The 27,972-nt window shown below is 40.6% G+C and overlaps 6 protein-coding genes across 6 annotated transcripts; 3 read left to right on the forward strand and 3 right to left on the reverse strand.

The window, feature by feature from the left end:
• Positions 1–232: 232 nt before the first annotated feature.
• Positions 233–3,503, reverse strand: LOC135639788 (reticulon-like protein B12). The gene is made up of 4 exons (XM_065153694.1): positions 3,186–3,503; positions 2,796–2,976; positions 1,151–1,362; positions 233–719 (listed from the first exon to the last, which is right to left on the reverse strand). The coding sequence occupies exons 1-4, from the start codon at positions 3,274–3,276 to the stop codon at positions 532–534; spliced, it is 672 nt and encodes a 223-aa protein (XP_065009766.1). The 5' UTR covers positions 3,277–3,503; the 3' UTR covers positions 233–531.
• A 1,694-nt stretch (positions 3,504–5,197) lies between these two features.
• LOC135641822 (uncharacterized) lies at positions 5,198–6,114 on the forward strand. The gene is made up of 3 exons (XM_065157573.1): positions 5,198–5,505; positions 5,585–5,677; positions 5,765–6,114. The coding sequence occupies exons 1-3, from the start codon at positions 5,284–5,286 to the stop codon at positions 5,954–5,956; spliced, it is 507 nt and encodes a 168-aa protein (XP_065013645.1). The 5' UTR covers positions 5,198–5,283; the 3' UTR covers positions 5,957–6,114.
• A 1,966-nt stretch (positions 6,115–8,080) lies between these two features.
• LOC135639934 (uncharacterized) lies at positions 8,081–8,911 on the reverse strand. Its single transcript, XM_065153957.1, has one exon. The coding sequence runs from the start codon at positions 8,818–8,820 to the stop codon at positions 8,479–8,481; it is 342 nt and encodes a 113-aa protein (XP_065010029.1). The 5' UTR covers positions 8,821–8,911; the 3' UTR covers positions 8,081–8,478.
• Positions 8,912–10,701: 1,790 nt separating this feature from the next.
• On the reverse strand, positions 10,702–14,676 carry LOC103990212 (probable anion transporter 2, chloroplastic). The gene is made up of 8 exons (XM_009409287.3): positions 14,078–14,676; positions 12,632–12,858; positions 12,203–12,551; positions 12,047–12,091; positions 11,807–11,953; positions 11,510–11,647; positions 11,340–11,373; positions 10,702–11,157 (listed from the first exon to the last, which is right to left on the reverse strand). The coding sequence occupies exons 1-8, from the start codon at positions 14,552–14,554 to the stop codon at positions 10,985–10,987; spliced, it is 1,590 nt and encodes a 529-aa protein (XP_009407562.2). The 5' UTR covers positions 14,555–14,676; the 3' UTR covers positions 10,702–10,984.
• Positions 14,677–18,716: 4,040 nt separating this feature from the next.
• Positions 18,717–21,291, forward strand: LOC103990211 (laccase-22). Its single transcript, XM_009409286.3, has 6 exons — positions 18,717–18,858; positions 18,953–19,104; positions 19,345–19,589; positions 19,686–19,820; positions 19,904–20,827; positions 20,914–21,291. The coding sequence occupies exons 1-6, from the start codon at positions 18,766–18,768 to the stop codon at positions 21,042–21,044; spliced, it is 1,680 nt and encodes a 559-aa protein (XP_009407561.2). The 5' UTR covers positions 18,717–18,765; the 3' UTR covers positions 21,045–21,291.
• A 5,059-nt stretch (positions 21,292–26,350) lies between these two features.
• LOC135639384 (transcription factor DIVARICATA-like) lies at positions 26,351–27,892 on the forward strand. The gene is made up of 2 exons (XM_065153119.1): positions 26,351–27,208; positions 27,281–27,892. The coding sequence occupies exons 1-2, from the start codon at positions 26,676–26,678 to the stop codon at positions 27,705–27,707; spliced, it is 960 nt and encodes a 319-aa protein (XP_065009191.1). The 5' UTR covers positions 26,351–26,675; the 3' UTR covers positions 27,708–27,892.
• The last annotated feature ends 80 nt before the right edge of the window (positions 27,893–27,972 follow it).

Consider the following 27,972-nt stretch of genomic DNA (forward strand, 5'->3'; position numbering starts at 1 on the left):
CTCTATGTCCTTTGGAAACATGGAAGGGACAAAAACTATACATAATAGATAAAATCATGAAGTTAAATGACAACATATTAGATACACTCTCCAACATTTTTTTTTCCAGGGGATAATTCATGGCAGGCCTGTGGACAACAATGCACTTCATGTAAACATGGACAGAGTCTACCATGGAAAATATGGAAGCAGGTAGCTTTGCCAATGGTATTGATGGAATTCACAGATGTACTTCATCACAATAATCCAACTTCACAAGAATAATATCATTAGTCCTTTGTCTGAAAAAGCCAAAGAGAATAACAATAGCTGCACAATGTTTCACATGCAATTCCTGATGCTACAGACTTCCCTCGGAAAAAGAAAAGGAAAAGAAATCCACTAAAATCCTCTACTGGAAAAGCAATAGAGTTAAAAAAGAAGAGCTGCACAATTTTTCACATGTAGTTCCTGATGCAACGGACTTCACTCAAAGACGTTCTTGATATGATGGTTAAAGGGGGAATGAATGAACAAAATGCCGTATTAGAATCAAACATTGGTCAGTAATTTCTTCTTTTCCAAAAGCGACCTCCTTGCTTTGATGTAGTACTTGATAAAACATTCGGTGTATACTCTCTCATACATCTGCACTTCCATATGAGCCATCTTCACGTAGCTGTCGATGCCATTTTCGTACTTCTCATACAGTGCTGGAACTGTTAGGATGATTACCAGGCCTGGTAAGAAGAAAGAAAAGAAGGCAGGTGAATTTAACACCAATCAGCAAGCTAAATATTTTTATTTGTGAGATTTATATATTAGCCTTTTTTTAGTCACCTTGAATGATTGAAACCAAAATGCTATCACTCAGTTTATATATTGATATAATCAGTTTGAGTGACATCAATAACAACTTCAGAAAACAATGGTTCTGTGACAGTATGATTCATTGGACTATTAAGGTCAACTCTTTGAGCCGGCATTGATTACTGGGGAATTACACATGTATAAACCACCTAACACACTGCCCTTCCCTTTGGCAGGTTACCCCTATGTTGTTCCTTGGGTCAATTTCACAGAAGGCAAGAAACCAAAAATTAAATTAAGTAGTTCTCTAGGACTTCCTTTCTAGATTTTAGAAGCATCAAATGCCAGGAGAAGCACTTACTTGCGTAACCCAAAGTAAGAATATCAATCAAACCACTGACCATGGAAATCATCCATAAGCATAGAGCTACCATATAGAAAAGTTTTGTGTCTTTTCTGTGTACAATATCATTGAAAACCGAGAGGAGCACATTCACATGGAATCGAACAAAAACTGCAGCTTCACGCATCATTTCTTCGGAGAGGTGCATTTCTGGAATAGGTGGACGGGGCCTGCATTCATGTCAGGAAATAGCTGGAAATTGTTGAGAGTATGCTACAATAAGAATGGACAAGGAATACAACTAGCAATTCTAAATTCAGACAAAAGCACCCAAGTTCTGAGATGGCAAGTTAAGAACATTTTATTAGCAATTGTGTTTATTTAAAAGGAAAACATACACTCAATAGGCAATTTCACTTGTTTCTTTACAAGTACTCATATCAGATGTTTTTTCTATGCCGAAGATTCTGGATTAGGGTAGCTGTAAATTATGTATCAATGGTAACAAATTTTCAACTCTAGAAATTAAGAGATGACAGAATAGTAGGTGATCCAAGAATTCAGAGGGATAAATGTTGATTAACAGCAAAATGAGGACCATAATTGATCTTCGAGTAGGATGACAAATAAGGGGCATCAACATTTATTTCACAGATTCCAATATTACAGTTTATGATGCCATTCATAGCCAATTGTTAGGAGTAGGACTAATGCTACAGTGTGGTGGGGTAACAAAAAAATTTCAATAAGGGTTTGAGGCCTTGGATTGATTTCTTAACACGGGAGAGTAATTGATAAATATTATTCACAGAGTACAGGTTGAATCTTTAAAGTGGAGAAGGGCATTGGATGTTTTGTCTGATGACCATATATCTTCATTATTAAAATAAATTTTTTTATAAGTTACTTATCATACGATCGATACTTTATGGATTTAAGTGTTGAGTGGTTAAAAAATAATCTATATAAAAAGTTTGTATTATTGAGATAAACATGATAACGTGGATGTACAGAGTTAAAAAGAGATATTAAAAAAAATATTCTTATTTGTGAATAATTAAGTGTGACTTCAATAGAAGATAAAACAAAGAAGAATCATTTACTAATGTATCAACATATACCAAAGAGACCTATAAATATTGTAGTTAGAATAGGTGAGGCAATATAAGTAGCACAAGGAGAGATAGAGAGAAGTTAAAAAAGATTATAAATAAAGACTTAAATACTTTTAATTTAACTAAAGAGTGCTATTTTTTTAAACAATCCATATAATCAAATCCCAAACGGTTGGAACATTACGATTTATTGTTGTTGAATTATATCTACTAACAAACTCTCCAATAAATGCTCCAAGCCTAACAATTGCCTAAAAATGACAACATGAACTATAATCCCATAGTGTTGGATAAGAACGGGTAAGAATGTTAGAAGATTTGATTATACAGCAGAATTGTTGACTGTTTTTTCTGCTTATCAACTACAATTCCATAGTCTACATAGGACCAAACAAAGATAACTGTGCAGTCCACTCAAAATTAGAATTAAAATCATGTAAAAGAAAAGACTGCTAATTTCTGCAAACCACTTTGTAAAATTAAAAGGCTACAAGAACATGCTGGAGTGAAATAGAAGAGCACCAAAACAGTCGAGGGAACACAGTTACCTGTTGAGGATTCCCGCAGCCCTCGACCACAAGAAGAGAATGGAAATCAAAAGCAGCAGAACTTTGGACAGGAGAGACAGCATAGTATAACCAGCTACTTCAAAGAGCACCCGGGAAGCCAGTGCTCCTAGCAGGATCCCTATCGTTACATTCTTTCTCCTCCAAAGTATCACATCCGCAACTGTCGATCACAGCTCCATTAGATCCCAACTGAACTAAACAGGAAAACCACAAGATCCGCGTTCGATCGGACAACCTTTGACTTGAGGATCGAGACAAAGTTCACCATAGGAAGTTAGATCGATCGGATCGTGGAAACCAGAGCGAACGACTAGAAAGGAGGGAGGGGGAGAGGAGGAGAAGAAGGGTGATTGCTACAGTAGGACTTACGGAAACCACCGCCGAGGATCTCGTGAACAGGGCGTTGCCTCTGCAAGGATCGAAGAGAGCGTATTAAGGATCGATCTTGGAACGAGATCATGATCGGCGAGACGACCGAGTCTTCCTACTTCTTCTCGTCGATCGTCTTCTTCTTCTCTGGTTTGGGGCGGCTTCGGAGGGCGGGTGGGTGGAAAAAGGACGCAGGTGGGCCATGGCGGAGGTATCCGACTCCAGCCTAAAAGCAGAGCAATAATACCTTCCGTCGCCTTCTTTGGCTTCCATTGCTTCTTTGATCTTTTCATTTCTACGCTTTGTCTAACCATCGCTCGTCCACTTGTGAAAGGCTTTTAGTATATATTGTAGAGAAGAAGAAAAGTAAGTGGAACAGTAGCGACACAACTCACGAATGGGCCACTGCTGCTTCAACTTTCCCTTTCTCTCTTTTGAGCGATAACTGCAGAAGAAGATGATGAGGAAAATACCTTATGCAAATTCCCCAAAGTTTTTTTTTTTTTGAAGTTTACTATTTACAGTTTTCATTTTATTATTGGCAATATTTTTGCTCTTGATAATCTTTTTTAAAATAATATAATATAATTTTATTATTTACAATCTTCAAATTTTTATTTCATCTTTATCTTTTTTTTTTCTATTTCCCTAGCCCTGCATTCCTTATTGATGTCATCGTCATCTCACGTTTTCTACTTAAGTTATCGTTAATCATAGTTTCATGTTTTCTATATATATGGATACTCTCTCACTTCTCACTCTTAGTCGATATTCTCTTATACTCTTTGTTGTCTCGTACTCTTTACCAACGTAAATATTTTCACCATCTTCGCTACCTACCAATGCTCCTCGCACTCTTAACCAATAACAATGCTCCCTATTGACTCCAGAGGAAAACAAAAAAATGAAGAGAAGAAGGAGAAAAAGAGAGGGATATTTCTATTTATTTGCAAAGAGGTAGTTTAGAAATATTATTTTTGTAAAGAGATTATAAATATTAAAAATGAGTTACAAATAATTTTTTTCTCTAGAGCTTCCCCTTTTAATTTATTCCCATAAAGTGTCTTTTTATTTTTTAAAAGATAAGATTAACATTTGTTCATCACATCTATCAAATTGAATCAATTCATCAATAATTTGGTTTTGAAGACCGTTTAAAATGACACTCTTGTTATGTTCGATTATACCGTTCACACCAAACCGAATCAATTTTAAATATAAAAAATATCAACCCAACTCAAAACCACCAAAACTCTAAAATCTTTACCCAAACTCAAAGATTTCACCACACAACTTTTCCTCCTCCATCCCATTTTTACCCTAATTCTATTTTTTATCATCATTTTTCATTAACAATTCATTTATTGATTTGTATGAATCCCTTTATCGATTTTTATGCATTATTGCATATTCTCATCATCAACAAGAAAAAAATTACTATTTAAAGTCGTTGTATCTGTAAGACATCTTTCAATAAAATATGAAAACCTCAAATTTCGTTTTTTAAGAATTTGTCCAAATACTTTGAGACATCGTCTAGGGTGCTAAGTTGAATTTAAATTTTATGTAAAACTCCATCAAATTTGTATCGGTTCACAATTCAACTAATTTGACCATTGTCATAGTCTAAGATACACAGTCCACAGCCAATCCAAAATTCCTATGAGCGGAGTCAACATCAGATATTAAAACTCTAATGATCTAAATAAAATAATAAGGTCATAACATTGTGCTATTTAACTACTAATTTATGATTTATTATATATAAAAAATATTGACATGATGATAACGTATCAAATTTATTTACCGAAAAAAAAAATACTATTTTTAATTTATTTCATGCACAAAAATTCTTGTTGGGAGTTCAAAGTTGGTTGGGTGGCCTGAGAACGAAAGGAATGGAGATATTTTTGATGCAAGGAGATGATGCGAGGGGGAGGTCGCTATCGTCTCATAAAGTCTCATCAGATATTTTTGGACTGGTAGTTTGCCGTCGCCGACAAGCTTGCTTTTGCTTTGGATCTATATGAAGCCCGAAGCCATGGAACTGCGATTGTGAGGATAAGGAGATCGATCCGATCGGTGGGTTACAACTTACATGGTGATGAGGCCCGATCGGAGCGACGCTCATCTGGCGCCGGAGGAGGAGGTCAAGGCGGAGGCGGAGGCGCGGGAGTATTTCGACAGCATCGCCCCCAAACGCCACACCAAGCCATCCCGCAGCGAGTACTCCGCCGTCTACTCCGATTCCGTCCCGCCCTCCGACGGCGACTCCACCCCCGAGCTCGACAAGTTCCGCGATCTCGAAGCCCACGACCAGGTCTCTCTCGTTCTCTCGTCTCTCCCTCGCAGCGGCGGTTCCTCATGTGTTTGCGTTAATGCCTTTCCTTGGACCTCAGAAACTGGTGTGCGAGGGGAGCGAAGCGGCGGAAGAGTATGTGGAGACGGAGTATTACACCGACCTCAACTGCATCGAAAAGCAACATCACACGGTATATTCTAAATATAATTGATTTATATGTTTGTACAACAAGAAAAATTAGATGAGCCTTCTCACGATTAATGGTTGTGGGGTGTAGACTGGAACTGGCTTCATCAAGATGGACAAGGGCGATGGCAACCGGTTCGAGCTGACACCAGACTGCGCCTGTGATGCGTCTGGTTGCCACCCGCACCTGCAAGGAAACCCCGCAACCAACGAGTGGATTCCATCCGCTGATACTGTACGACCGAGCCCCGACTCGCACAAGCCTACGAGGAGCGACCTCTGACTTGACTCGCAGATCTCTCTCTCTCTCTCTTTCAACGGAATAAGCATTGGGTGTGTGTGTGCAAGTCATGAAACATGTAATCCTGCTCTGTTGCAACCTTTGTTCTATTGCTGTGTGTCAGTCTGGACTCCAAATCAATAATTATTTGCATTCTCATATCAGATGTGTAATCCCCACTCATTCAAAGCAGCTGACAGTCCTTTCTTAAAGCAAAGCTAGGAGGAAGAGATTGGGCCAGAAACCATCTTTAACTCGCACATCAGTTCACCACTAACACCACTCTGTGATTTGCATCTTCCATCCAAAATCTTGGTCTCCTTTCATGAGCTATGCCACATCAATCTGGATTAGTGACACATCAGCTACCTTCAACCATATTCCAGATGCAGTACAATTACTGCTACAGGTTTTACACAAGAGAGGTGTTTCGGAGGAAAGAGAGAGCAATCCTTATATATATATACATATACATATACATATACATACACATGTATACATATACAGATATGTATATGTATATGTATACAAATATACATATGTATATATATGTATGTATGTATATGTATATGTATATGTATATACATATATATGTGTATATATACATACATATATATGTATGTATGTAACACACACACACACACACAATAAATAAATTCTAAAAACCTAAATTAATATAAAAGGATGCAAGGCATTTATGAACTCAACAAGATGTTTCTTTATATGATTCTAATGCAGTACGGATTTGTCATAATGCATGTGTTGTTCCTGTCATTGCCCAGCTCAATACAGCGATATCAATTGAACTCTAAAGTCATCTTGATAGAGCAAAAGAAAACACCAGCAATCAAACAAGCATAAATACTGGTCACTGACATGCTTGCCAAGTCGAAATATATCTCCAAACAAAATTATCTCATAAACTGGAAGTAAAGATCTCTTAATCGCAGTCTTCTGGTTGAGTTAACATACCATCCACAGCGGGAGCCACAGGCAAAGTGGTGATCAAAAGCAACAACCAGGCTTTAGTTAGTACCAAGGAATGTCTAACCTTGGGCAGACAATCTATAACATCAACCATGCTTACTACAAGTGGCACCACCTAACCATACATCTTCAGTGCAACTTTAGGTAAGCACCGATGATTATAGCAAGTCCGAGAAGAAATAGCAGATGCAGTGGAACCCTCAAACTTCAAATGTCACTATCAGGAAACCGTCTTAAATCTAAAGTGATAATCTTAGTTTATAGTGATTCAGAATTGTACCATCTTCACAATTGATGCTTCTAAATCATCACTAGCAATTGAAATCCAGAATCATATGCCATAAAGTATCCCTCTGAATCATATTGATACAGAGTGTAATTATATAAGAGCATGTGAATCAAGACAACATATGATTCAAAGTTAGAGAAAGGACCTTGAATTTGCAATTTGGACTTGCAAGCACCTGTCCTGATAGAGCAATAACTTTGTCAAACCATAAAACTTCAAATTACTTGAAATCAGTTGATACTGTTGACTCAGAAACAACTTTAGAAACCATTATACAAAACAAGGACAGAAGAAAAGGTGAGAGCCAAATACAAAAAAAAAAAAACAAGTCTAATGAATCCTAAAATCTGAACAACATCACTTTCAATTCATCGTATACCATCTTGGCAATTCATCATATAATTCTTATCGACGACTCCGGTAAATTTCTCCAAAAAATTGTTGAATAAACATAGAGCAAACTCGACATATCTCCTTCACATAAAAGATAACAAGAATAACACCAAATGCTATAGCCTACTTCAAACAATGAAGTTAAGAACAAGTAAATGTTGCTTTCTTCATGCCCATACCAGAAAGAAAGTTTTTAACTCATCCCAAATCGAGAAGTCAACAAGTTCATCATAACAAAGAGAATCATAGACGCCGCTATCAGAGAAAGAAACCCAACAATTACACTTTGGAAACAAGCAACAACTTCAGAAGCAATTTACAAGATCTAGGATCAAAAGTTATATAAAACTACGACTTCCATGACAGTATGACATGTAGACTAAAACTAAGCACAGTTTTCCTTTTCATTTTCTTTTTTTTTCCGGAGAGGCAACAACAGAATTGAATTCCCAAAACGAAGAAATCTCATTATTTGTCGATAATGCTACCATATTCTCATCGATCTTAATTTTCCTAATAGACATCTTTCTTAAGCAAGGAAATGTAACTGAGTACAGCAATATTAGACTGCCTAATCAAAGAACACAACGGCAAGTATATTATGCTAATCACAAGCTTCAAGCAGGATAATTTCTGAAGTGAATCATCTCGATAATGTAAAAACAGCGGTGACAATATCTATCCAAGAACGAAATATAAATAATTGCAAGAAGATAACAGAAAGATGTAGATTTCAGAAGAGTAACTTGTCATCCGTCATCACCATCAGGTGGGGGAGACAAGCGCAGAGGGGCATTGATCCGACGGAAGGGAACAGGTCGATTCGCCATCAGATGGATCCATTGATGGGGGAGGATCAGAAGGCCTGGAGGACGGGCCTCTTCCCGAGGCGCTTGATCTCGCGGTCCATCTGCCCGGTGAGCATAAGGACGAACATTTTGAGGTCGCAGAGGAAGGACCAGAGGGGGTGGACGAATGCTGCGGGGGCGTTGCCCTCGACGAAGAAGTGGCTATACCAACCGAGGCCATAGCCGAGGAAGGGGGCGGCGAGGAGGAAGGGCCAGCGGCCGAGGAGGAGGGCGAGGAGGAGGCAGAGGAAGGCGGAGAGGGTGCCGGCGAAGTGCCAACGCCGGGTGGCGGGCTTCGAGTGCTGGTTCACGTAGAAGGCCCAGAACTCCTCCAGGCTCCGGCAATTCATGCTCTCTCTCTCTCTCTCTCTCTCTCTCCCTCAGCTCGCTCTGGTCTCTCCCAGCTCGGGGGTCGAGAGAGCGGGGTAGAACCAAACTGTGTGCCGGTGGCGTGGAATGGAAGATCAGAGATATTATTATTTTATGTTAATAAATTACGTGACAAAATAAAAGGAAGGGAGTCTGCTATTTTGTAGAAATATAATCAAAATAATAAAATCTTTAAAAGGAATTTATTTATTTATTTATTTCCAAATAAGTTTCCTTTTTGTGAACAAATGGACAAAAGAAAAAACGAAGAGAATAAATGGGTCAGATTAGAATAATCATAATTTGATCTCCATCATTGCGGCTCACTGTTTCAATGTTCGTAAATGCTTTAATCTTTTTCACGGGAGGAAAAAATATATATTCATTAGTTTTTAGTTCACTCGATGTGTGATCTGTCGTAGAGGTGATATCATTTTCTTTGATTGTTAGCCTCTTACTTTTGTTTATAATATTATATATGTTTTATGATTTTAATATTTAAAAATATTAAATATGTAGTTTAATTGATCGATTGATTCAAGATTTGATCGGATTGACGTTTAATCTGATTTTGATAACTACTCAGAGAAACTTATACTTGACGTATCACAACATGTCTAGCAACAAAAAGAATAAAAAAGAAAAAGAAAACTTTTCAGAGGTCGCTTAAAGTACAAGAAACTAATTAAATTAAGTTGACTGTGTGTGTTTGTGGCTGCAGTAGGTTAAAATGAGCCATGGTTGCATGTCTAAACCTTCCATATTCGGCAGGGAATACAGATGGTTTTGGACATGCGGACTTTATTATCGTTACTAATTTGAATCACTCCGTGCCGCTTTGGAGTATTGATGCTGATAGTGTCACAAATTGGTTCATCGTGGAAGGTACATGCTTATTATGGTATCTCCTCCTCGCTGATGTGGGGTGTCGACGTGACAGGTCGACGAGAGAGGTTCGTTGGAAGGAGGGTTCGTCGGGAGTGATCTGACTTTCGAATGGATAGAGCAGGTAGAGGAATGTGGGTCTCCCTTATTACGACATCATCTCCTGGCGGCAGGGTCGTCTCCTGGCTGTCGATAGTCTTGCCCAATAGGTCTACGTCGAGATATCTCGGCTCGACCCCTTCAATGTTTAAGTCAGTAAAAGATGAAGGGGGAGGAAGCCGACAATATGAGCTATGTAAACAAGAGAGCAGAGATGTTCTTGTCTACTTGGCCTTCCTCCTGGCGTCAATCAGAGAGTCGACATTTATACCACTTCTTGGGGTCAGTCGTATGCAGGTTGTTAATGACCGTCGATATTCCAAACGATCGGTTTGTTTGCTTTGGACGTCACGGGTCGGCTGTTTTGATTCCGCACCGTGCGAGGACACCTTTGCACGATCCTGAGCGGCACAATTACAGTTGTGCGTCCAGTCTACTACGTTCCCTTTAGGTCGTACCACACACATGCGTCATATTATCTCTAAGATGCCACATGGATTTCAAGGTGATTGTTGATGTTAGGGTGATATCAAAATATTCTATATCATATGTGATATTTTTATAAAACCTCTTATTAATCTCATATTGGAAATAAATTAAATTAAGATTAATTTATAAGAATATGATGAGTACGACTATAGTTTTAATATATTAACTAGTGATTTATGTCAAACAAATTTGATAAGTCAATTGGCCCACTTCACGTTAGGTTTTATTTTATGAGGATTATTGATATGATAAGTGTAACAGAAGACAATTAACTTATCTAGTTTTAATATATAATATTTTATTATTTTTTGTTCTAAAAAAGACTGACTGGTCCAAATGAGAATAATTAAAAAGGCTGGGAATATGTCAAATTCAAAATCAAACAAGTATTGAGACTGATATGGCTGGACTGAATTTATCTTTGATCCAGAAACATATAGGAACCAAATATTAGATCTTACAAACGAGAGTATTGAGATTGATCCTAATTAACAATGCTCATGCTAATCTTCCCTCGTTGTTCTAATACATGACACGTCCCTGTTGTTCTGACAAGCATTCATCCTTAACAACTGAGAGTGATGATGGACGAATATTACAACTTCATTTGTTGAATCCACCACCTACACGAACCTCTCTAATCGTACACACACAAAAAATACTCACAAAAAATCAGAAGAAAACCTGTTCTGCAGTTGCATGTAGATTGTAGAAAACTGTGGTGCCGAAGTAGAGTGCTGCAGTGAGTGTGAGGAAGGCTTGGAATGATCCCAACCACTGCACGAAGTAGCCTGTTCCAATGGTGCTGATAATAGCTGCCAGTGTGCCAGCAGAGTTTGTAATCCCTGTTGAGAGGCAATTAGATAGTGCCTAATGTTTGTATTTCTCATCAGTCATTTAAGAGATTATTAAAGGAGTCGTGCAAAAGGGCAGACAGATAGATTGGATAAATACTCAGCATAAGCATGATTATTAGTCATGTAAGAAATCCTGTAGAGAGTGTTGGGCTAGTGATAGGTGATCTTACCATGTAGAAATCCTGCATATTTTGGAGCAATGTCCTGTGTCGTATACAAATTAGAAAAACTCCAGTCAGCCAACAACAAGATTTTTAATGTCTTGCAGGTTTGCAGCAAAGAGACCCACTTCTAGCTTTCATCCAAAGAAGAAAGAAAAAAAGCAGCAGCTTAATAATACCTGTATGTTAAGAAAGTAGCCAGCTTGACTGAAAGAGCTCAAGCTCAGAGCAATGGTCATGAGAACTGCGGCTGCTGTTGGTGTTTGTGCATACCTTAAGCACAACAATGACACCGCTGGTCCAATAAAACCGATCGACTGCAACATGACAAGAGAAAATAATTAGCACACGCATCAGTTCTTCAGTCTTCAACGACACCATGATGATTCCATTTGTCTTGGATCGTTGTTTGTCGTACGAAGATGACCATATACTTGGAAGTGTTATCTGGGGGGAGGGAATAAAGTTAGACGGACCTGCATGAGCTTTCTAACTTTTGTTATCCTGCATCCAGATTTGATCATGAAGTCCGAAGAAGCTCCTGCGATGTAACCAGACAACGCCATTACTCCCCATGGTACCGCACTGAACCACGCCGCTTGCTTCAGGTTCACGTTGTAAACCTGTGTCGATAAGAAACGAACAAGCACAACGATGAACGTAGTCAACCAGAGACGGCATATAAACAGAGAAAGAGACGGTATTCCCATACATACAGTCTTAAAATAGACGGGCAACCAGGATAGAAGTACGAAGTACCCCTGCAGGTGCAGATAGATCATGTCAGACGCAGCTTAGATTTTTGCTGCTTGAAGCTAACCGAGATTAAGCCATGAATCAGCAAAGAACACGGTCGCCTAATTTAAGCTCACCCAATTGTTGGCCATGTTGGCAAGAATGCAAGACCAGGCGGGTAGCTTGGAGAGCAAGTAGCGAAGGGGTGGAAGTTGGCTGTTCTCCGTCTTCAAATCCATCTTCCCAGCTCGAATCAGCTGCAGCTCAGCCTGGCTAATCCGAGGGCTGTCGCGAGGATCGTTCGTGATTCCCAGCGTCCATGCCGACAGCCAGATGAAACCGAGAGCGGCGAAGAAGGCAAAGGCCCCATTGATCCCAATGCTCGACAGTATAATTGGCGATGCGAGAAAGCTTATCACGTTTCCCATATGGAAACCAGCCATGGAAATGCCGACTGCACTGGCTCGCTCGCTGCATGGGAACCATCTGCACCGAAATAAAAGCTCGTCAACAACTACCATGCGACATGTTATGGTTTGGTCAACGGGAACAGAGTGGTGGCTCACCGGAATAAAAGCGTGCTCATGGAAGGAAAGGCGACGCCTTCGGCCAGGCCGAAGAGAGCGCGGACCGCCAAAAGCATGGCGGTGGAATGGTTGGCGGCCCACGGAGTGAGGAAGGTGGCCAGGGACCAGACCGCCACACCGCACGCCAAAACTCGTTTCCCCCCGTATCTGTCCGCAAGAGCTCCTCCGGCAACCGATGAAATGAGATATCCCCACAGAAATGACGACTGTCAAGCTTCACAAAAGTCCAATCAGTCGTCTGTAGTGGCGATGGATCAACGGTTGAGGTTGAAAACAGATCCGAAATACCTTATACTAGGTGGACTACTGGATTACGGTGACAATGACTGACATGGATTGGGATCGATTCATGTACGAGTAATAGACACCATTTTTATTATAATAATGACAATCCGACATGAATGAGATAGGCAAAGAAAAAGAAAATGAAGGACAGTAAATTGGCCGAACACAATATTACATGTGCCCCGGACAATTTTATCCTAAAAATAAAATTTTATTTTGTAATGTTCAGTTTTTTTTTTGCTATACTTTTTATTTTAATTCTTGTCCTGCTTATGAATAGACTTGATATATATATATAGGACGGCGACCATTGGACTCGGATAAAGAAAACTTTAGTGGTAGGTGAGCGGTGGCGACCAACGCCGATAGAAATAATTTCAGGCACGTCGAGCCCACAGTCCGCGGGACACCAACGGGTCCTGCTGTCTAGGCGGACAGACTCGACCCTGGGAAATGTCAGGGTGATATAACTAAGAAGTGTCAGGGGTCAATGTCATCCCTCCGAATGACCACGTCAATCCTAAAAAGTGTCAGGGGTGATTCAGCCGTCATCATAGCTCTGGTAAACCTATCTTCTCTCTGCATCTACTTCGGTTCGCTAAAATGACGTACCTCCACGTTCCACGCCTAATTCACACTCCCAAGACTTACCTCCCGAAAAGAACTTGGCTCACAGAGACGCCAAGGGTCAGGGCCCCAAAGAAAAAGGTCCACGTCTGATGAGGGAGGTGGTACGGATGGGAAATTTTTTTGGGCGGGGGGCGGGAGGGGCCCACTAAACGTTGGCGCAGGAGGAAAAAGAATTTGAACAAGAATGACTCACCTGTTCGTTTATCTTCTTAATATCTTGACAAAGGACTGCGGTGGATTAACAGATTCTTAATAGGATGCACAGATCAAGGACGTCTCCTCTTCTCCTTTGACACGATAAAACAATTCAGTGTGTTGGAAGCTTAGGTGGTGAAAGTAAAAACCCGCTGCTGCTGCTAGCAATAATGGATGATAGAAAAATGTGAGAAACTTGAGATGCGTGTGCCGAAATCAACGCATGAAAGTTCGTTCAGAGAGAAAAAGAAACCCTGAAACATGAGATCATGAAGGAAGGAGAAGATAATGGAGAAGGAAGGAATAGATCTGGACCTGCACGATTCCTAAGAAGGAGCTGCTCCACCCGTAGCGGGACGCAAGCGGGACCACCGCGACCGACATCACCACCCGATCCGCGTTGCAGAGGCACATGACCACCGCCAACATCAGCAACACCTTCGCCCGTTCCGGAATCGCCACCGCCGCCCTGCCAACCTGCCCTCTCTCCAACCGCCTCCCGATCCCCTCCGCGCTGCACATCATCGCCCCAGCAGCACCACCTCCACTCCCGCCCTTCTTCTTCCCCTTCCCCTGTCCATCTCTCCCTGACCATGCCTCCTGTGTCTTCCCACTAACAATAGCCTCTCGCGATATACGATTCCTCCCCTTCGAGGCGATCCGAAGCTTGGAGCCACGGCGGCCATCCGAGACGCCGATTGAACTCGATATCGACGGCGGCGAGGATGACGAAGGGGACGACGAATGCGACCAACAAACGGATCTGGATGAAGGGGAGGAGAGCACCGCCATGGCAGAAGCAGATGGCAGGAAGGACAAACACAAGGAGTGCCGACTTTGATGCCGGGGAAGGAACGAACTTTATAGACAAAAAAGGACCATCTGATGACACGAGAAACCAAGATCAAGGGACAGGATGCACGCCCCTGACGTGTCGCGGGAGTCGCACCTACCACGCCGCACCACCAAACTAAGCACGCTGGAAATGAACGCCGATGACCGCACCAGCGGCAGTGCAGTGTTAAAAAAAAGATGCTTTTCGTTGACGATTTAGCGGATGACGGCACCATCGCCATCGCGTCGTCGTGACGGGATTAGTGCTAAATCGGATGGATTGATGGATGGACGGACGGATGATGACGAGAGGGGGTTGGAAGCGGTCTCTGATGAGTTGTCAGCACATGGAAGCAGTAGTGGACTGTGTTGTAGTTGGAGAATGCGGTTAGGTACCTGATTGGAGTCGGAGGTCCTGACTGACTGATTTGTTAGCTCGCACGAGTGCTTCTTCGCTAATTTCAAATATATCAGAAAAACTCACACATAAGAATCTCGAGAGTACATATAGAGTTTACGATATAGTGATTAAAAAAGTTTAAAGTCAAATAATTTTTATTTAAAATTTAATATATTAAATTTATTTAACACAAAATTTAAAATCTTATCTAATATATTTTAAATAATAGAAAAATCTCATAAGCATAACAACAAATAGAAAGCACTTGCTGAATGAAACGAGTTGAAATAGAGCATTAGGTAATCAACCTCCTGTTAAGATTTAAACTATTATTCTATAAAGATCTTAATATTTTTAAATAAATTAATAAATTAGAGTTTTAGATATAAGAGTCTCTTGATCTAAATTATTATTCTATAACTATAAATAAATGATATTATATATATATATATATATTAATTTAAATCTCAAGTGTTGAGGTCTATAGGTTTAAGTCAAAGAGTAGTTAAAAAATTTGTAAATATTTTTTTAAAAATCAATATTATTTTTTTTCCCTGTTTGCGTGTTTGCATATGATCTTTCTTTTCTTTTCTTTTCTTTTTTTTTTCTTTTCACACCCATGTCTAAACTTGTTAAGAATGACCACCAACAATCTAATTTTAAAAAGGCTTAATGGATGTCGTTTTCCTGATGATATGAATATTGTGATCCTCCCGTAGAGGCGGGCTTGGTCAACAGAGGCGGCACCAAAAACAAAAGAACAGGTCAGTTAATGCAAGGTTTTCTGTAAAGAAGAACAAAAAGTTTCCGGAGCGACGAAATCTTAAATGAAGCAACTAACCATTTTTACATCTGAATGAGGGGGGAGCGGAGTAGCGAACCGAAGCGATAAGTAGCTCTCTTAAACGATGATCACCGAGGGGAGGTCGGCCGGAAGGGGGGTGTTTCGGCGCGTATTTTTCTCTTCCCGCGAACCACCCGAGTGAGTGCGATACCGACATTGTTGCTGAAACGGGGAAGTTGGTTCTGCGCAGGTTGATGAACAACTAGGTAGTTCATGTACTGGAACAAATCAAAACCATAATTGTAATCACCTATAGAGAGTTCACTCTACTGCTCGTTGTCATCCCTCTCGGCCTGCTCTGGGTCATCGCCTTCTGCAGGCGAAGGTGGAGTACCCAAGCACCGAGAGGCCTGTCCACTCTGGTACTGCAGCTTGCAAGTCTGGGCCGCGTCCGATGCGTTTCCTGCGGACAGAAAGAAGCTTCCTCAGGCCTTTTCCTATGTTCGTAGCGATCCTTTTCGACCTCCGTAATGGTTGACTCAGCATTCCATCTGGACCATGCTTCGTTCCATGTTTCCTGATTGGTCCTTTGGAGGAACCTTGCTCGCTTTTCTGTTTCTTCTGAAACAAACACATAAACCTGACTCTTTTCTGTTTCCTTCTTTTGAGTGTAACCATAAGAAGATATGAAGATAAAGAGCAGCGATTCTTGAAGGCAACATTACCTTGGTGGTAGAAGAAGCCGGAGACCGAAGGTCTCTTCCGGTCGCGTCACCCACCCGCAACACCGCTCGGGCTCTGATCGGCTCGCTTCTAAAGTCCGGCGTCGTGTTGAGTGGCTCGACTGCGACGCCTCTGAGCCACCCGAGCAGGCCCAGAAGCCGACGCCTGATCTTGTGTTCCCCGCTGAAGGATAAACCATCTTCTCGTTTAGATCCGACGCCCCGAGGAGCTTCGATCAGCCCGGATGAGGAGGATGCGGAGCAGCTCGTGGTCGGATCGGGCGGCAGGGGAGAGAGAGGAGCGCCCGCCGCGGATGATCATGCGAGTAGGGCCGAGAGCGACCCCATCTCGACGAAGCGATGAGCCGCTCATGTGTAACTCCGACGACGACGACGATTTTATAGCGCGAGGAGGGAGAATATGAGATCTCTGGCGCCAGTGATCACCGAGGTCAGGTCGGTGGGAGAGGCGAAGGATGAAGAGGGGTTTGGCGCCATTTTCTCCGTTTCTGCGTACATCTGACTCTGCCATCAGCCGCCCATGCCAAAAGGAGACAGGTTGTTTTGCGCAGGTACACATCAATCCTTTTAATTTAAAAATAATTAATTTTCAAAAAATTGTGTGTGTGAGAGAGAGATATTTTAATTATTTTATTTAAATCAACTATTTTATCATTAGATTTTTATTTTATCAAAATAATTTAATTCTTCTTCTTTTTTATTGTTTGATCAGTCAAATCAATAATCATATGTTTTTCTTCTTGATCTTCATTTAAATGCATTCAACTATATCCAGGATTTTATTTGTGAACACATTTACATTTTAAATTATAATTGAAAAAAAAAAGCTTGAGTGAACGTACAGTTATAAAATACTTTAAGTGTTTGATAAATAACTAATAAAAACTACATTTTATATGTGCATTGATGTAATTAATGTTTGATAAAATTATATTTCAAAAGTTCATTAATTTTTTTATGATAAATTTACCTTCTAATATTTTTAATATTTATTCAAAATTAAATACATAGTTTTATTTAAATTAGTAAGTAAATAAATAAATGAACGTATGCAATCTTATAAAAAAATTCATATAGCCCAAATATAGAATAAAAAATATAATCATGTTAATTTCTCACTAAATTATTTTGATAATCTTGTAATTTTAGATAATATCACAAGATATTTTAAATTTTTAAAAATTATATTAACATCCCATGAATGGTGAAATACTAATTATACCGTAAGGTAGCATCGACATTTGAGCATTTCTAAAATATTTATCAAACACCAATTCACATTTAAAACATGGATTGGGCCCTCATTGTATATTTCAAATGTGTGTTCTCAAACATACCCTGAAGCTTTTATAACTAATATTAAGTTAGAAATTAGAATTATCTGACGTGAAGGTTGATTGAGATTCAATCGTGATCTTCTTTCTGTGTTTGACAAAGCCTCCTCAATTCTTAAATTAGCCTTTTAAAAATATGGTATGAGACCATTATACTGAAGTCATAATTAAAAATCAAGAACAATTACATGTCTTTCCCACCTTAAGAACAATCATAGAGCTCCGAATGTGGAATATGTGGGCTAATGGTTGACAAAGTCATCTTTTTATTTGTGTAATATGACTCCACAAGGCCGAGTTGGCCTCTTAGTAAGCGTGACACTGCATCGAAATGAGGTCGAGGTGTCAGTCAAATAAAGGTGACCTATCGATTTGACAACAATGATGTGACGATGAATAACAATCCACATATCACAATTCATGTATTATCACCTAATCAACGTTGTCTCTCCCCATCATCAATTAAGTCTCTCTGAAACTTGTATACCTAATCAAATCCTATGTTCTTACTCAACATTGCAGTATGCAGAGGTCTCATTGGCAAGAAGCTAAATATGTTTTTGTTTCGCTCACTTTGGTTTTCTTCGAAGTGTAGCAAGAAGCTAAATGTTCTTCCATATCTACTGGAAAATGACTTGCAACTCATACAATGTGGGTTCCAGAAACATATGATACAGAGAGATATGTGACCTTTATGTGGGATTTAAGTAACGCAAGTGTATTCCGTGGTTATTCTACCAAATCCTTGCTTGCCAAGGTTCCTCCCTCTACCTAGAATCAACAAAGACTTGGCAGCTAGAATTCCAGTCTCCTTATAAGCTCCTGTTTCCCTTCTCACTCCATTCGTGCAAGTCCAAGCTCACCAAGAGAGGGGGAGAGTGAGAGAAAGAGGGAGGAGGTAAGCAAGAATGGCAGCTTCTTCTTCATTGCGAGCTCTGATCCTAGTGTTTTTCCTACTTCCGTTGCTTACAGAGGGAATTACTCGTCACTACAAGTTCAATGTGAGTATCTCGGACAACGCAACATTGTACACTTTTCCAGTAGGTAATAATGCAACAGCTTCGTCGTCCATGGATAATATTTTGGGGTGTGCAGGTGGCGGAGAAGAAGTTTACACGGCTCTGCTCCACCAAGTCCATCGCCACCGTGAACGGGCAATTCCCGGGGCCAACGCTGTACGCGAGAGAGGGCGACACCGTGCTCGTCAAGGTCGTCAACCACGTCCACTACAACGTTACCATCCACTGGTGAGTAGTCAGTCTCCACCATCCTCGTCGATCCTCGATGTTACTTCCAACTGTCACCCACTTAGTTCACCAACCAACCCACGTAGAGACCACGGAGCTTAACTGCATTGCAGCCAGCGTAAGCAACCTGCAATGGTAGACCATGAAGAGTAACATTGGCCTTCCCTTTCCCAACCTTTTTCTCCTAACACAGATCCTACAAGGTTGAACCAGAGGACCCTAACACCAATTTGGACGCAGGCATGGAGTTCGGCAGCTGCGGACCGGCTGGGCTGATGGACCAGCGTACATCACGCAGTGCCCGATTCAGCCAGGCCAGAACTACGTGTACAACTTCACCCTCACAGGGCAGCGAGGCACGCTGTGGTGGCACGCCCACATCTCATGGCTCAGAGCTACGGTTCATGGCGCCATTGTCGTCCTTCCCAAACGCAACGTCCCCTATCCCTTCCCCGCCCCTCATAAAGAAGTCGTCCTGGTCTTGGGTAGTAGCTCTGAGCTCATTCATCAAACACATGATGTGCCTGGAATACTGCAGTATCGCGATTTCTAACGATTGATCTGCTTGAACTCCATCTCAGCTGAATGGTGGAAATCCGACACTGAAGCCGTGATAAACGAAGCTCTGAACTCGGGTCTTGCCCCCAATGTATCTGATGCTCACACCATTAATGGCCACGTAGGGCCTCTCTCCGGCTGTTCTTCTTCAGCACGGGGTAGTGTCATCTGATTCATCCACTTGCTTCGCGTGGACTGACATTAATGTCGGTTTGTGATGCTAACCTTTGCATGCATGCAGATGGGTTCACGTTGCAAGTGGACAAGGGCAAGAGGTACCTGCTCCGGATCATCAACGCCGCACTCAACGAGGACCTCTTCTTCAAGGTCGCTGGCCATCAGCTCACCGTCGTCGAGGTGGACGCCGCTTACACCAAGCCCTTCACGACCGACACCCTGCTTCTCACTCCCGGCCAGACCACCAACGTGCTCCTCACCGCCCGTCAAGGCGCCGGCAGATACATCGTCACCGCTTCCCCCTTCATGGACTCGCCGCTGGTCGCGGTGGACAACAGGACCGCCACGGCCACCGTGCAATACGCGAACAGCGTCTCCACCTCCGCCGTCACCACCACCAAGCCTCCGCCCCAGAACGCCACCCCGGTGGCGTCCAGCTTCACGGACTCCCTCCGCAGCCTGAACTCGCAGCAGTATCCTGCCAAGGTCCCGGCGACCGTGGATCACTCTCTCCTCTTCACCGTGGGCCTGGGAGTGAACCCGTGCGCGACCTGCGCCAACGGGAGCCGAGTGGTGGCGGACATCAACAACGTGAGCTTCGTGATGCCGACGACGGCGCTCCTCCAGGCGCATTACTTCAACGCGAGCGGGGTGTTCACCGATGACTTCCCCGGGCAGCCGCCCATAGCTTTCAACTACACAGGTAGCGGCCCGCGGAACTTGCAGACGATGAGCGGGACGAGGCTCTACCGTGTCCCTTACAACGCATCGGTGCAATTGGTTCTCCAAGACACCGGGATCATAGGACCAGAAAACCACCCCATTCATCTCCATGGCTACAACTTCTTCGTGGTCGGAAGAGGTGTCGGCAATTATGACCTCAAATCACCCCCCTCCAACTTCAACCTCGTCGACCCCATCGAGCGAAACACCATCGGCGTTCCCTCTGGTGGATGGACTGCCATTAGATTCCGGGCGGATAATCCAGGTGCCTGTGTCCTACTCTCTCTCTCTCTCTGTGGCATTGTCGATTCCATGCATGATTCTAAAGCAAAAGGCTTTACTGTGATGAAGGTGTTTGGTTCCTGCATTGTCATTTTGAGGTGCACACGACGTGGGGGCTAAAGATGGCATTCGTCGTGGACGATGGCGAGGGACCAAATCAGTCGCTGTTGCCGCCTCCAAACGATCTTCCATCATGTTAGGCACCGGCCAGCCCATCTCTCCCGCACAAGCTGAGAGGCGGTAGCCCAATGACAACGTCAATGTTCTTGATGGCTAGACAAAGTGTTTTCTCGGGCCTTGTTTTTTTTTGCTTTCTCCTTTTATGGTGCTGATTTGTGCTATGGATCCTCTGTTTTTGGATTGTACTTATTTGATTCATTGAACAATAAACTTCTTTGTGTAAATCAATGTGTTATCCATCTAAAGATGATGATGAAGTCTTTGATCCGTCAGCTCATTTGATAAAACACTATGTAAAGAAAGAGAGATCCCAAAATAGCATCTAATGAAAGAAAGAGAGAGATTACATGTAAACATAATTATTTCTTAAATAATAGTAATCAGATACTATTAGCCTAAGATCAAATCAAATAGAAAAAAAGATATCAAGATGAAAGTAAAAATGATAAGGTTATATTAAGCTTTTAGGAAAAAAAATATTTATAAGATCTTAAATTATTGTTTGACTTAGAGCTTTATAGACCTTAACACTTGAGATATAGATTGATCTATATATGTAAATATCATTTTATTTATTTATAGGTGTAGAATTATTATTCAAATCAAAGTGACCTTAATCTTTTAAATTATATCTAATTAACTTACTTAAAAGATAAAAGATAAGAATTTTAAAATCTTATAAAACATAATAATTTAAATCTTAACTCTTTTTCCTGAGGTATACTTTTAGATATAAGTCTCGGCTTATTTTGAAGATATTTAAATGATCATTTGGAGAAATATTTTATAAAGATATCCGTAATATTATCTTTGTTCTTAATCTATTACTTCAACAACTCCTTAAAGCACTTTTTCTTAGTTGAAATGATGTTCAATTTTAATATGTTTAGTTCTCACATGATAAATTAAATTTATAGCTAATTTTAAAATACTTTAATTAAAATAGTTGGTTTGTTAACTTGATAGCAAATGGTCCCGATGAAACGTCTTAACCATAATATATATTCTTGAGCAATAAATGAAGAAGCTCCATAATTGCTTCATAGCATATCATAAGATATAATTAAAAATATATAAAAAGGCATAACCAAAAGTATATTTATGATTATCCAAATCTCCTTGTATTTACATAATAATGCAATTCAACATAAATACTCTTCTCATATAACAATCTAGTAGTCACATATTTTAAAATTTTCTTTGACTTCTTTAGAGATCACATAAAATGACTTATAAAACTAATTAAAAATATCTTATTTTATATTCATCATTTCTAGACTAAGAAAAATATTAACCTCCCCAAGACTTCCATTTTGAAATATCTATTTCATGATAATTATGTCAATATCTCCATATTGATAAAGATTATGAATTTAGTATCATCATGAGTGAGATAATAATTGTATCCTTAATCAACTATCCAATCGTGCTCCAAGTTGATGGATATTATGGCTTCAATTATAGCAATTTCAGCTATAAAATATTTACCGCCCTAATCTTCATCGGTGAAACAATCTTTTTTTTTTTTTTTTTTATCTTAATACGATAATTATTTTGATATAATCTAACTTGACACACTTAAACACTTGATTTTCTTTTAATTTATATTATTATTTAAAAAGACTGGCTTGTTGTTAATCTTATCATTCTTCTCTTTATATTTATTATTATTATTATTATTATTTTAATAAAAAAATATTCCTAAGAAATAAGAAGATTTTTTAACTCTACTAAGAATGTTGTTGAACTCATTCTTGAGTAGATATAACATAAAAAAAATTTCAAAGATCATAAACAATATAATATTTTATTCATGCATCATAAAAAAAACTTATTTAACAAAAAAAAATTAATCTTTAAAAATATTTTAAAAAATAAGATATCACCTTGGATAGTATTTGCTAAAACATTCTTTAAATATTGAAACAGAGTTATATTTTTTTTATCGAGTAATACATCAAAAATGATCTAAATATCTGAAATTGATTTGTATCTAATAATGTGCTCAAAGAGATCACGAGAGATAAATCTCTTTAACACAATTTCAACTTTTACATTTAATGTTCTTCATCTTTTCATGATATCTTTATCGGTAGCGTATGATGTTATTGTTATATTGTCACTAACTACATCTTATAGATTTTTTCTCATGATATAGAACTTCAAACAAGTCGTTCAGATATTATTGTTAGACTAATCGAGAAATTTAGTATCAAACCCACTAACCCTACTATTATAATTCATAGTAAAAAAAGATTATTTTTTTTACGAAAGAAATATTCAAATACAGATTATCACCCTTATGACTTTAATATCATCACACGTAAGTGAGATCCTTTCTCAAATAATAATAACAACATATTACTAATCAAAATCAAAACCAAATAAAAAAAAACACTTTTAAGATATACTATATACTTGAACAATTGATGTGGACATATAAATAATAATTTAAATTAAAAAAAATTCCGATTTTATCTTATTAACTAACTTATGAAAAATAAAATAAAAATAAAAAAAAATCGAAAAAATAAAATACTGTAAAATGTAAAGACAGTGGTACCACCAGGGTGGGACATGGATGGCCGAGCTCGAGTCACGGTGTCCATCAATGGGACAGCCATTGTCGACAGGAAGAAGCAAAGAGCAGTGTCGCGGATGGGTGCTCCTCCTCCAAAAGGCCATTTGGTGCGCACCAAAAAGTCCACCAACCTTTTCGTCGAAGCACGCACACTCTGTGCCTCGGAGCTCACCTTCGAAAGGTGCCCCTCCTCCTCCCTCGCATGCCTTCCGGAGTGGAGAGCTGATACGGACCCGATGATCCCAGAATCCGGTCCCCAACCTAATAATGGGAGTAGTAGATACTCCTCCTTCCCACCATATAAATATCAGCACTGGTGGGGTGGAATCTCTTCGCCAAGATAGCTCCAAACTCATCTCCACTCCACCACTTCTCTCACCGGGGAATCATTCTCCACCCCCGTCCGTATCAGGTGCAGCGTACTGACTCCCATCTTAAGGGAAGCACAAGACCATACTTTATACTTCACACCCCCCGTTACACGGGCATCGGCGAGCGCGGAGAGGAGACAGACGGTAATGGCGGCACCCCCCGCGGTGCTGTGTTGGTGGAGGCGTGATGACTTTACGATCATTGGCGTGGGAAGTGCGGGCATGTGCCCACAAATTTCGTGCGAACGCGAGTACCGGAGAGCATGCGAGCGGCGCGAGCTCCAGGACCGTCTCTCTGCGCTCTGGATTCCGCCGTGGCGTGCCATGATTAAGCCTTCTGTGTGTTGTTGGCTGTCGCTGCCATCACGGTGAGGCCCACGGCAACGTAGACAACGAAATAATGGATGGGGCACCAACTGTTTGTTTGTATGCCTGCCTGCCTGCCGCCCTCTTCGTTAAGCTGATACAGGAGGAGGGAAGAAGGAAAGAAAGGCACACATGCATGTCTCGCTATCGTCTGAAATGTTTATCCCTAATGATGACTACGTACTATACTCAGCAGCGAAAATAATAATTGATGTAATATTTCATTTGTGATAAGATCATTTAGTCCCGTATTGATTGAGGAGTACGTGAACCAAGGATTCGTTCACATGTTTCAAAAAGATAAAATCGTACGAATACGTTCATCGTTTAAAACAGACAATTCCTTATGAACCTACGAATCGTACCAAATCGAATCAACACATTGCTGACTTGATTTGAAAATACGATCCCTCCCTAATAGAAATGCATTCACGTCTAATTTGTCATCTTTGTCTCCACCACTCGAACATAAAGTGCACGGCCCTAATAAACAAAATTTTCTAATCATAATTAATCGACAAAAGGAATCCCAATTATATATAATTAGGCCTCATCGTGCTCAAAGCTTCGGCACGACTAAAAGCTCAGAATCTTTGGGACTCAACTGATCATAAATGATGACAGCTCTCATATACTCTCGTAAGTCTTCTTTTCGGTGTCCGGAAAGTCTGTTTAATCATTGGGGGAACGACGTGAAGTCAAAAATAACATTTATGATCAGTTCGAATTCGACATGAACTCCAAATTCTTTATTGAGAATGAATGGATAGTAACTCACATTATAGTCCAATCGAACTCATCAAGTTATTATAATTAAAGTCACATAAATATCTTCTTATATTTTCATATTAATCATTCTTTTTCGTTTATGGTGTTCATGCAATTTCTATTATTGAGATGAAATGCCAAGTGGGGGACATGCATGCAGGGAAAAAGACATTTTGAAAGGAAGATTAATATTTTTATAAATTATTTAAAAAAAAGTCAAAATTTCTCATTCCTCTTATTTTATATTTATTATTTTAAGTCCAATTTATACAAAAATTTGTATTTAGGTATTCTTGTGGTTAATCTCATTTATTGACTATTAATAAAAAATAATATTAGTATTCTATATGGAATTTATAAGGGATAAAACATATTTTTTTTTTCTAAGAATAAATATGTGAGGAGGAGCGAACAACTTTTCAAGAAAAATTACAGATTTGTGATTTTTTTTCAAATCATTTTTTAAGAATTATTATTATTTTTACAAAATAATCAAGTTATCACAATATTAAAGAACTCTATAATATCTAACATTATACCATTTTGATTGAAAAACTAACATAGTTAGATTCCAATGAGAAACTAATTATATATTACAAAGGAAATGACTCTATAATTAAAATATAAAAAACTAATCATGATTTTATGGCTTTTTTTTAAAAAAAATCATTCAATAAAAAGAAATAAATTATAAAGAGGCTGATTTTCTTGAAAAAAAACTGTTTTTATTTTTTTCTAAGTAGTATCTTATGTTTTCATTTTCTCAAATAATACTCTCATAATTTCTCAATCTCATAAATATCATTCTTTTCTTTTATTTTGCCTTTACATTTATTATCGTCTATACCCCTACGTCTCCACCTTTGTCTAGAAAAATAAAAGTGACGAGCACGACGAGCATAAAAGGAGCGGAGACGATGAATACAACGATAAGGAAGACAATGCACAAAGATGATAAGACCCCATGGTAGGAGCAAAGACGAAGATAACAAACGCGAAGAAAAATAATATTTATGAGATTAAAAAAAATATAAAATATCGTCTAACCAAAAAAAAAAAACAAACACAGGAGACGTTATCTTGAAAAAGAAAACTTTTACAGACAAATCGGCTAATTATCTTCCAAATCAAGCAAATCTAATTCGAAAGATTTTTTTATGCTTTTTGGTTCCCGAGGTTTTGTTTCCATTATAAATAACAAAGGCATGAAAGGCTTTTGGTTTGTTGGAGTGACCACAGGCTCCACCTCCTCCTTCCCCCTTTCTCTCTCTCTCTCTCTCTCTCTCTCTTTATTCCCTTTTCCTCGCCTGTAATTTATTGTTTTCTTCATCCATTCACAGCCAAAGGCGAGGAGAGAAGAAAAGGTCTCGCCTTTGCTTCTCAATCTGCTTCTTTTCTTCGAATTCAGTTCTTCCCTCCCTTCCTCTTCTCGGTTTCGATCGGTGGGCAGCGTTCGTAGGGTTCTGAGATCCTCGAACGAGTCGTAGCTCCCTCTGGCTTCCAAGTCAGGATTCTCCAAGACCATTTGGTTCGGCGCCAGATTTAATGGGCCTCTTTGCTGATCCATGAATCCGAGTGTTGTTCTTCTTCTCCTTCTCCCCCTGGATTTGTGTTGCAAGATACCAGTTTCGAATTGTGAGCCCATGATGACGGGATCGCGGATGGAAGCGACGGCAACGGCGACGGCGACGGCGACGAGCTACTCCAGCTCAGATTGGGTCCTCGGCCAGAAGAGGTGTGGGAACGGGAGTTGGACGCAGGAAGAGAACAAGCACTTCGAGGACGCGCTGGCCAAGTTCGACGGGGACACCCCGGACCGCTGGGAGAAGGTGGCCGCGTGCATCCCGGGCAAGACGGTGGCGGACGTGAAGAGGCATTACCGCCACCTCCTGGACGACGTGAGGGAGATCGAAGCCGGGCGGATCCCCTGCCCCGGCTACGCCTACAGCTCTTCTTCCTTCACCTTGGACTGGGAGCACAGTCATGGCCTCGACGGCTCCAGGCAGCAGCCCTACTGCATCAGCGGCAAGAGGTGCGGGTTGAGGGCACCCGATCACGAGAGGAAGAAGGGAGTCCCTTGGACCGAAGAAGAGCACAGGTGTGTTTCGAATTAGATGTCATATGCCATCTTCTTCCTCTGCACATCATCCATGTCCTCTGCTCGTTGCAGGCTCTTCTTGCTCGGCCTCAGGAAGTACGGCAAGGGGGACTGGAGAAACATCTCCCGTAACTTCGTGACGACCAGAACACCCACCCAAGTGGCCAGCCATGCCCAGAAGTACTTCATCAGGCTCAACTCCGGCGGCAAAGACAAGAGGCGGTCCAGCATTCACGACATCACCACCGCCAATCTGCCGGATGTCAAACCCCTCTCCCCCTCTCAGCTATCTAATCTCTCCGCCCAGTCGAGCCCCTTCTCCGTCATCGTCGACTCCAACCCACCGACGGAAGCAGACGTGAGCCGCTTCATGCAACAACACCAGTTCGGAGTGACACCATATGGTTCGGCGCGGGGTGGCGTTCTCCATGACTCTGTTGTCTGTGACAATGCTTCCTTGTTTCAGATGCGGTCAAGCCAGCATCACCCCCGCGGATGAGGTGCTCGGAGAAGTCGAACGGAGATTGTGGTTACTTTTTTGTTGTACATTCTGTCATTTCACATCGTATAAGCGACTATGGCATGTCAATTGAATCGCATAATGCTGCAAAATTGCTATGCGCATTGCTTCTTTCGCATGTGCTACTCCAAGGAATTCGGAAGGTATTCGAGACTGTGATTTTAGCTGCCGCTTCTCTCTCTCTCTCTGTCTGTCTCTCTTGTCAGCATCATTTCGAATCCATCTGCAATTCCATTGTGTTGAG

Source organism: Musa acuminata, chromosome BXJ3-6 (genome assembly GCF_036884655.1).
Source record: "Musa acuminata AAA Group cultivar baxijiao chromosome BXJ3-6, Cavendish_Baxijiao_AAA, whole genome shotgun sequence".
Lineage (NCBI taxonomy): Eukaryota > Viridiplantae > Streptophyta > Magnoliopsida > Zingiberales > Musaceae > Musa > Musa acuminata.

Coding starts and splice junctions, on each gene's coding strand:
- LOC135641822 (XM_065157573.1), top strand. CDS start 5,284: ATGGTGATGAGGCCCGATCGGAGCGACGCTCATCTGGCGCCGGAGGAG. Junction 5,506..5,584: donor ATCTCGAAGCCCACGACCAG/GTCTCTCTCGTT, acceptor CTTGGACCTCAG/AAACTGGTGTGCGAGGGGAG. Junction 5,678..5,764: donor TCGAAAAGCAACATCACACG/GTATATTCTAAA, acceptor TGTGGGGTGTAG/ACTGGAACTGGCTTCATCAA.
- LOC135639934 (XM_065153957.1), bottom strand. CDS start 8,820: ATGAATTGCCGGAGCCTGGAGGAGTTCTGGGCCTTCTACGTGAACCAG.
- LOC135639384 (XM_065153119.1), top strand. CDS start 26,676: ATGAATCCGAGTGTTGTTCTTCTTCTCCTTCTCCCCCTGGATTTGTGT. Junction 27,209..27,280: donor TGGACCGAAGAAGAGCACAG/GTGTGTTTCGAA, acceptor TGCTCGTTGCAG/GCTCTTCTTGCTCGGCCTCA.
- LOC135639788 (XM_065153694.1), bottom strand. CDS start 3,276: ATGATCTCGTTCCAAGATCGATCCTTAATACGCTCTCTTCGATCCTTG. Junction 2,977..3,185: donor GATCCTCGGCGGTGGTTTCC/GTAAGTCCTACT, acceptor TGTGATCGACAG/TTGCGGATGTGATACTTTGG. Junction 720..1,150: donor TCTTACTTTGGGTTACGCAA/GTAAGTGCTTCT, acceptor TCTTCTTACCAG/GCCTGGTAATCATCCTAACA.
- LOC103990211 (XM_009409286.3), top strand. CDS start 18,766: ATGGCAGCTTCTTCTTCATTGCGAGCTCTGATCCTAGTGTTTTTCCTA. Junction 18,859..18,952: donor CTCGTCACTACAAGTTCAAT/GTGAGTATCTCG, acceptor TGGGGTGTGCAG/GTGGCGGAGAAGAAGTTTAC. Junction 19,821..19,903: donor CTGTTCTTCTTCAGCACGGG/GTAGTGTCATCT, acceptor GCATGCATGCAG/ATGGGTTCACGTTGCAAGTG.
- LOC103990212 (XM_009409287.3), bottom strand. CDS start 14,554: ATGGCGGTGCTCTCCTCCCCTTCATCCAGATCCGTTTGTTGGTCGCAT. Junction 11,648..11,806: donor AAGTTAGAAAGCTCATGCAG/GTCCGTCTAACT, acceptor GTCATGTTGCAG/TCGATCGGTTTTATTGGACC. Junction 11,374..11,509: donor GCTACTTTCTTAACATACAG/GTATTATTAAGC, acceptor TATACGACACAG/GACATTGCTCCAAAATATGC.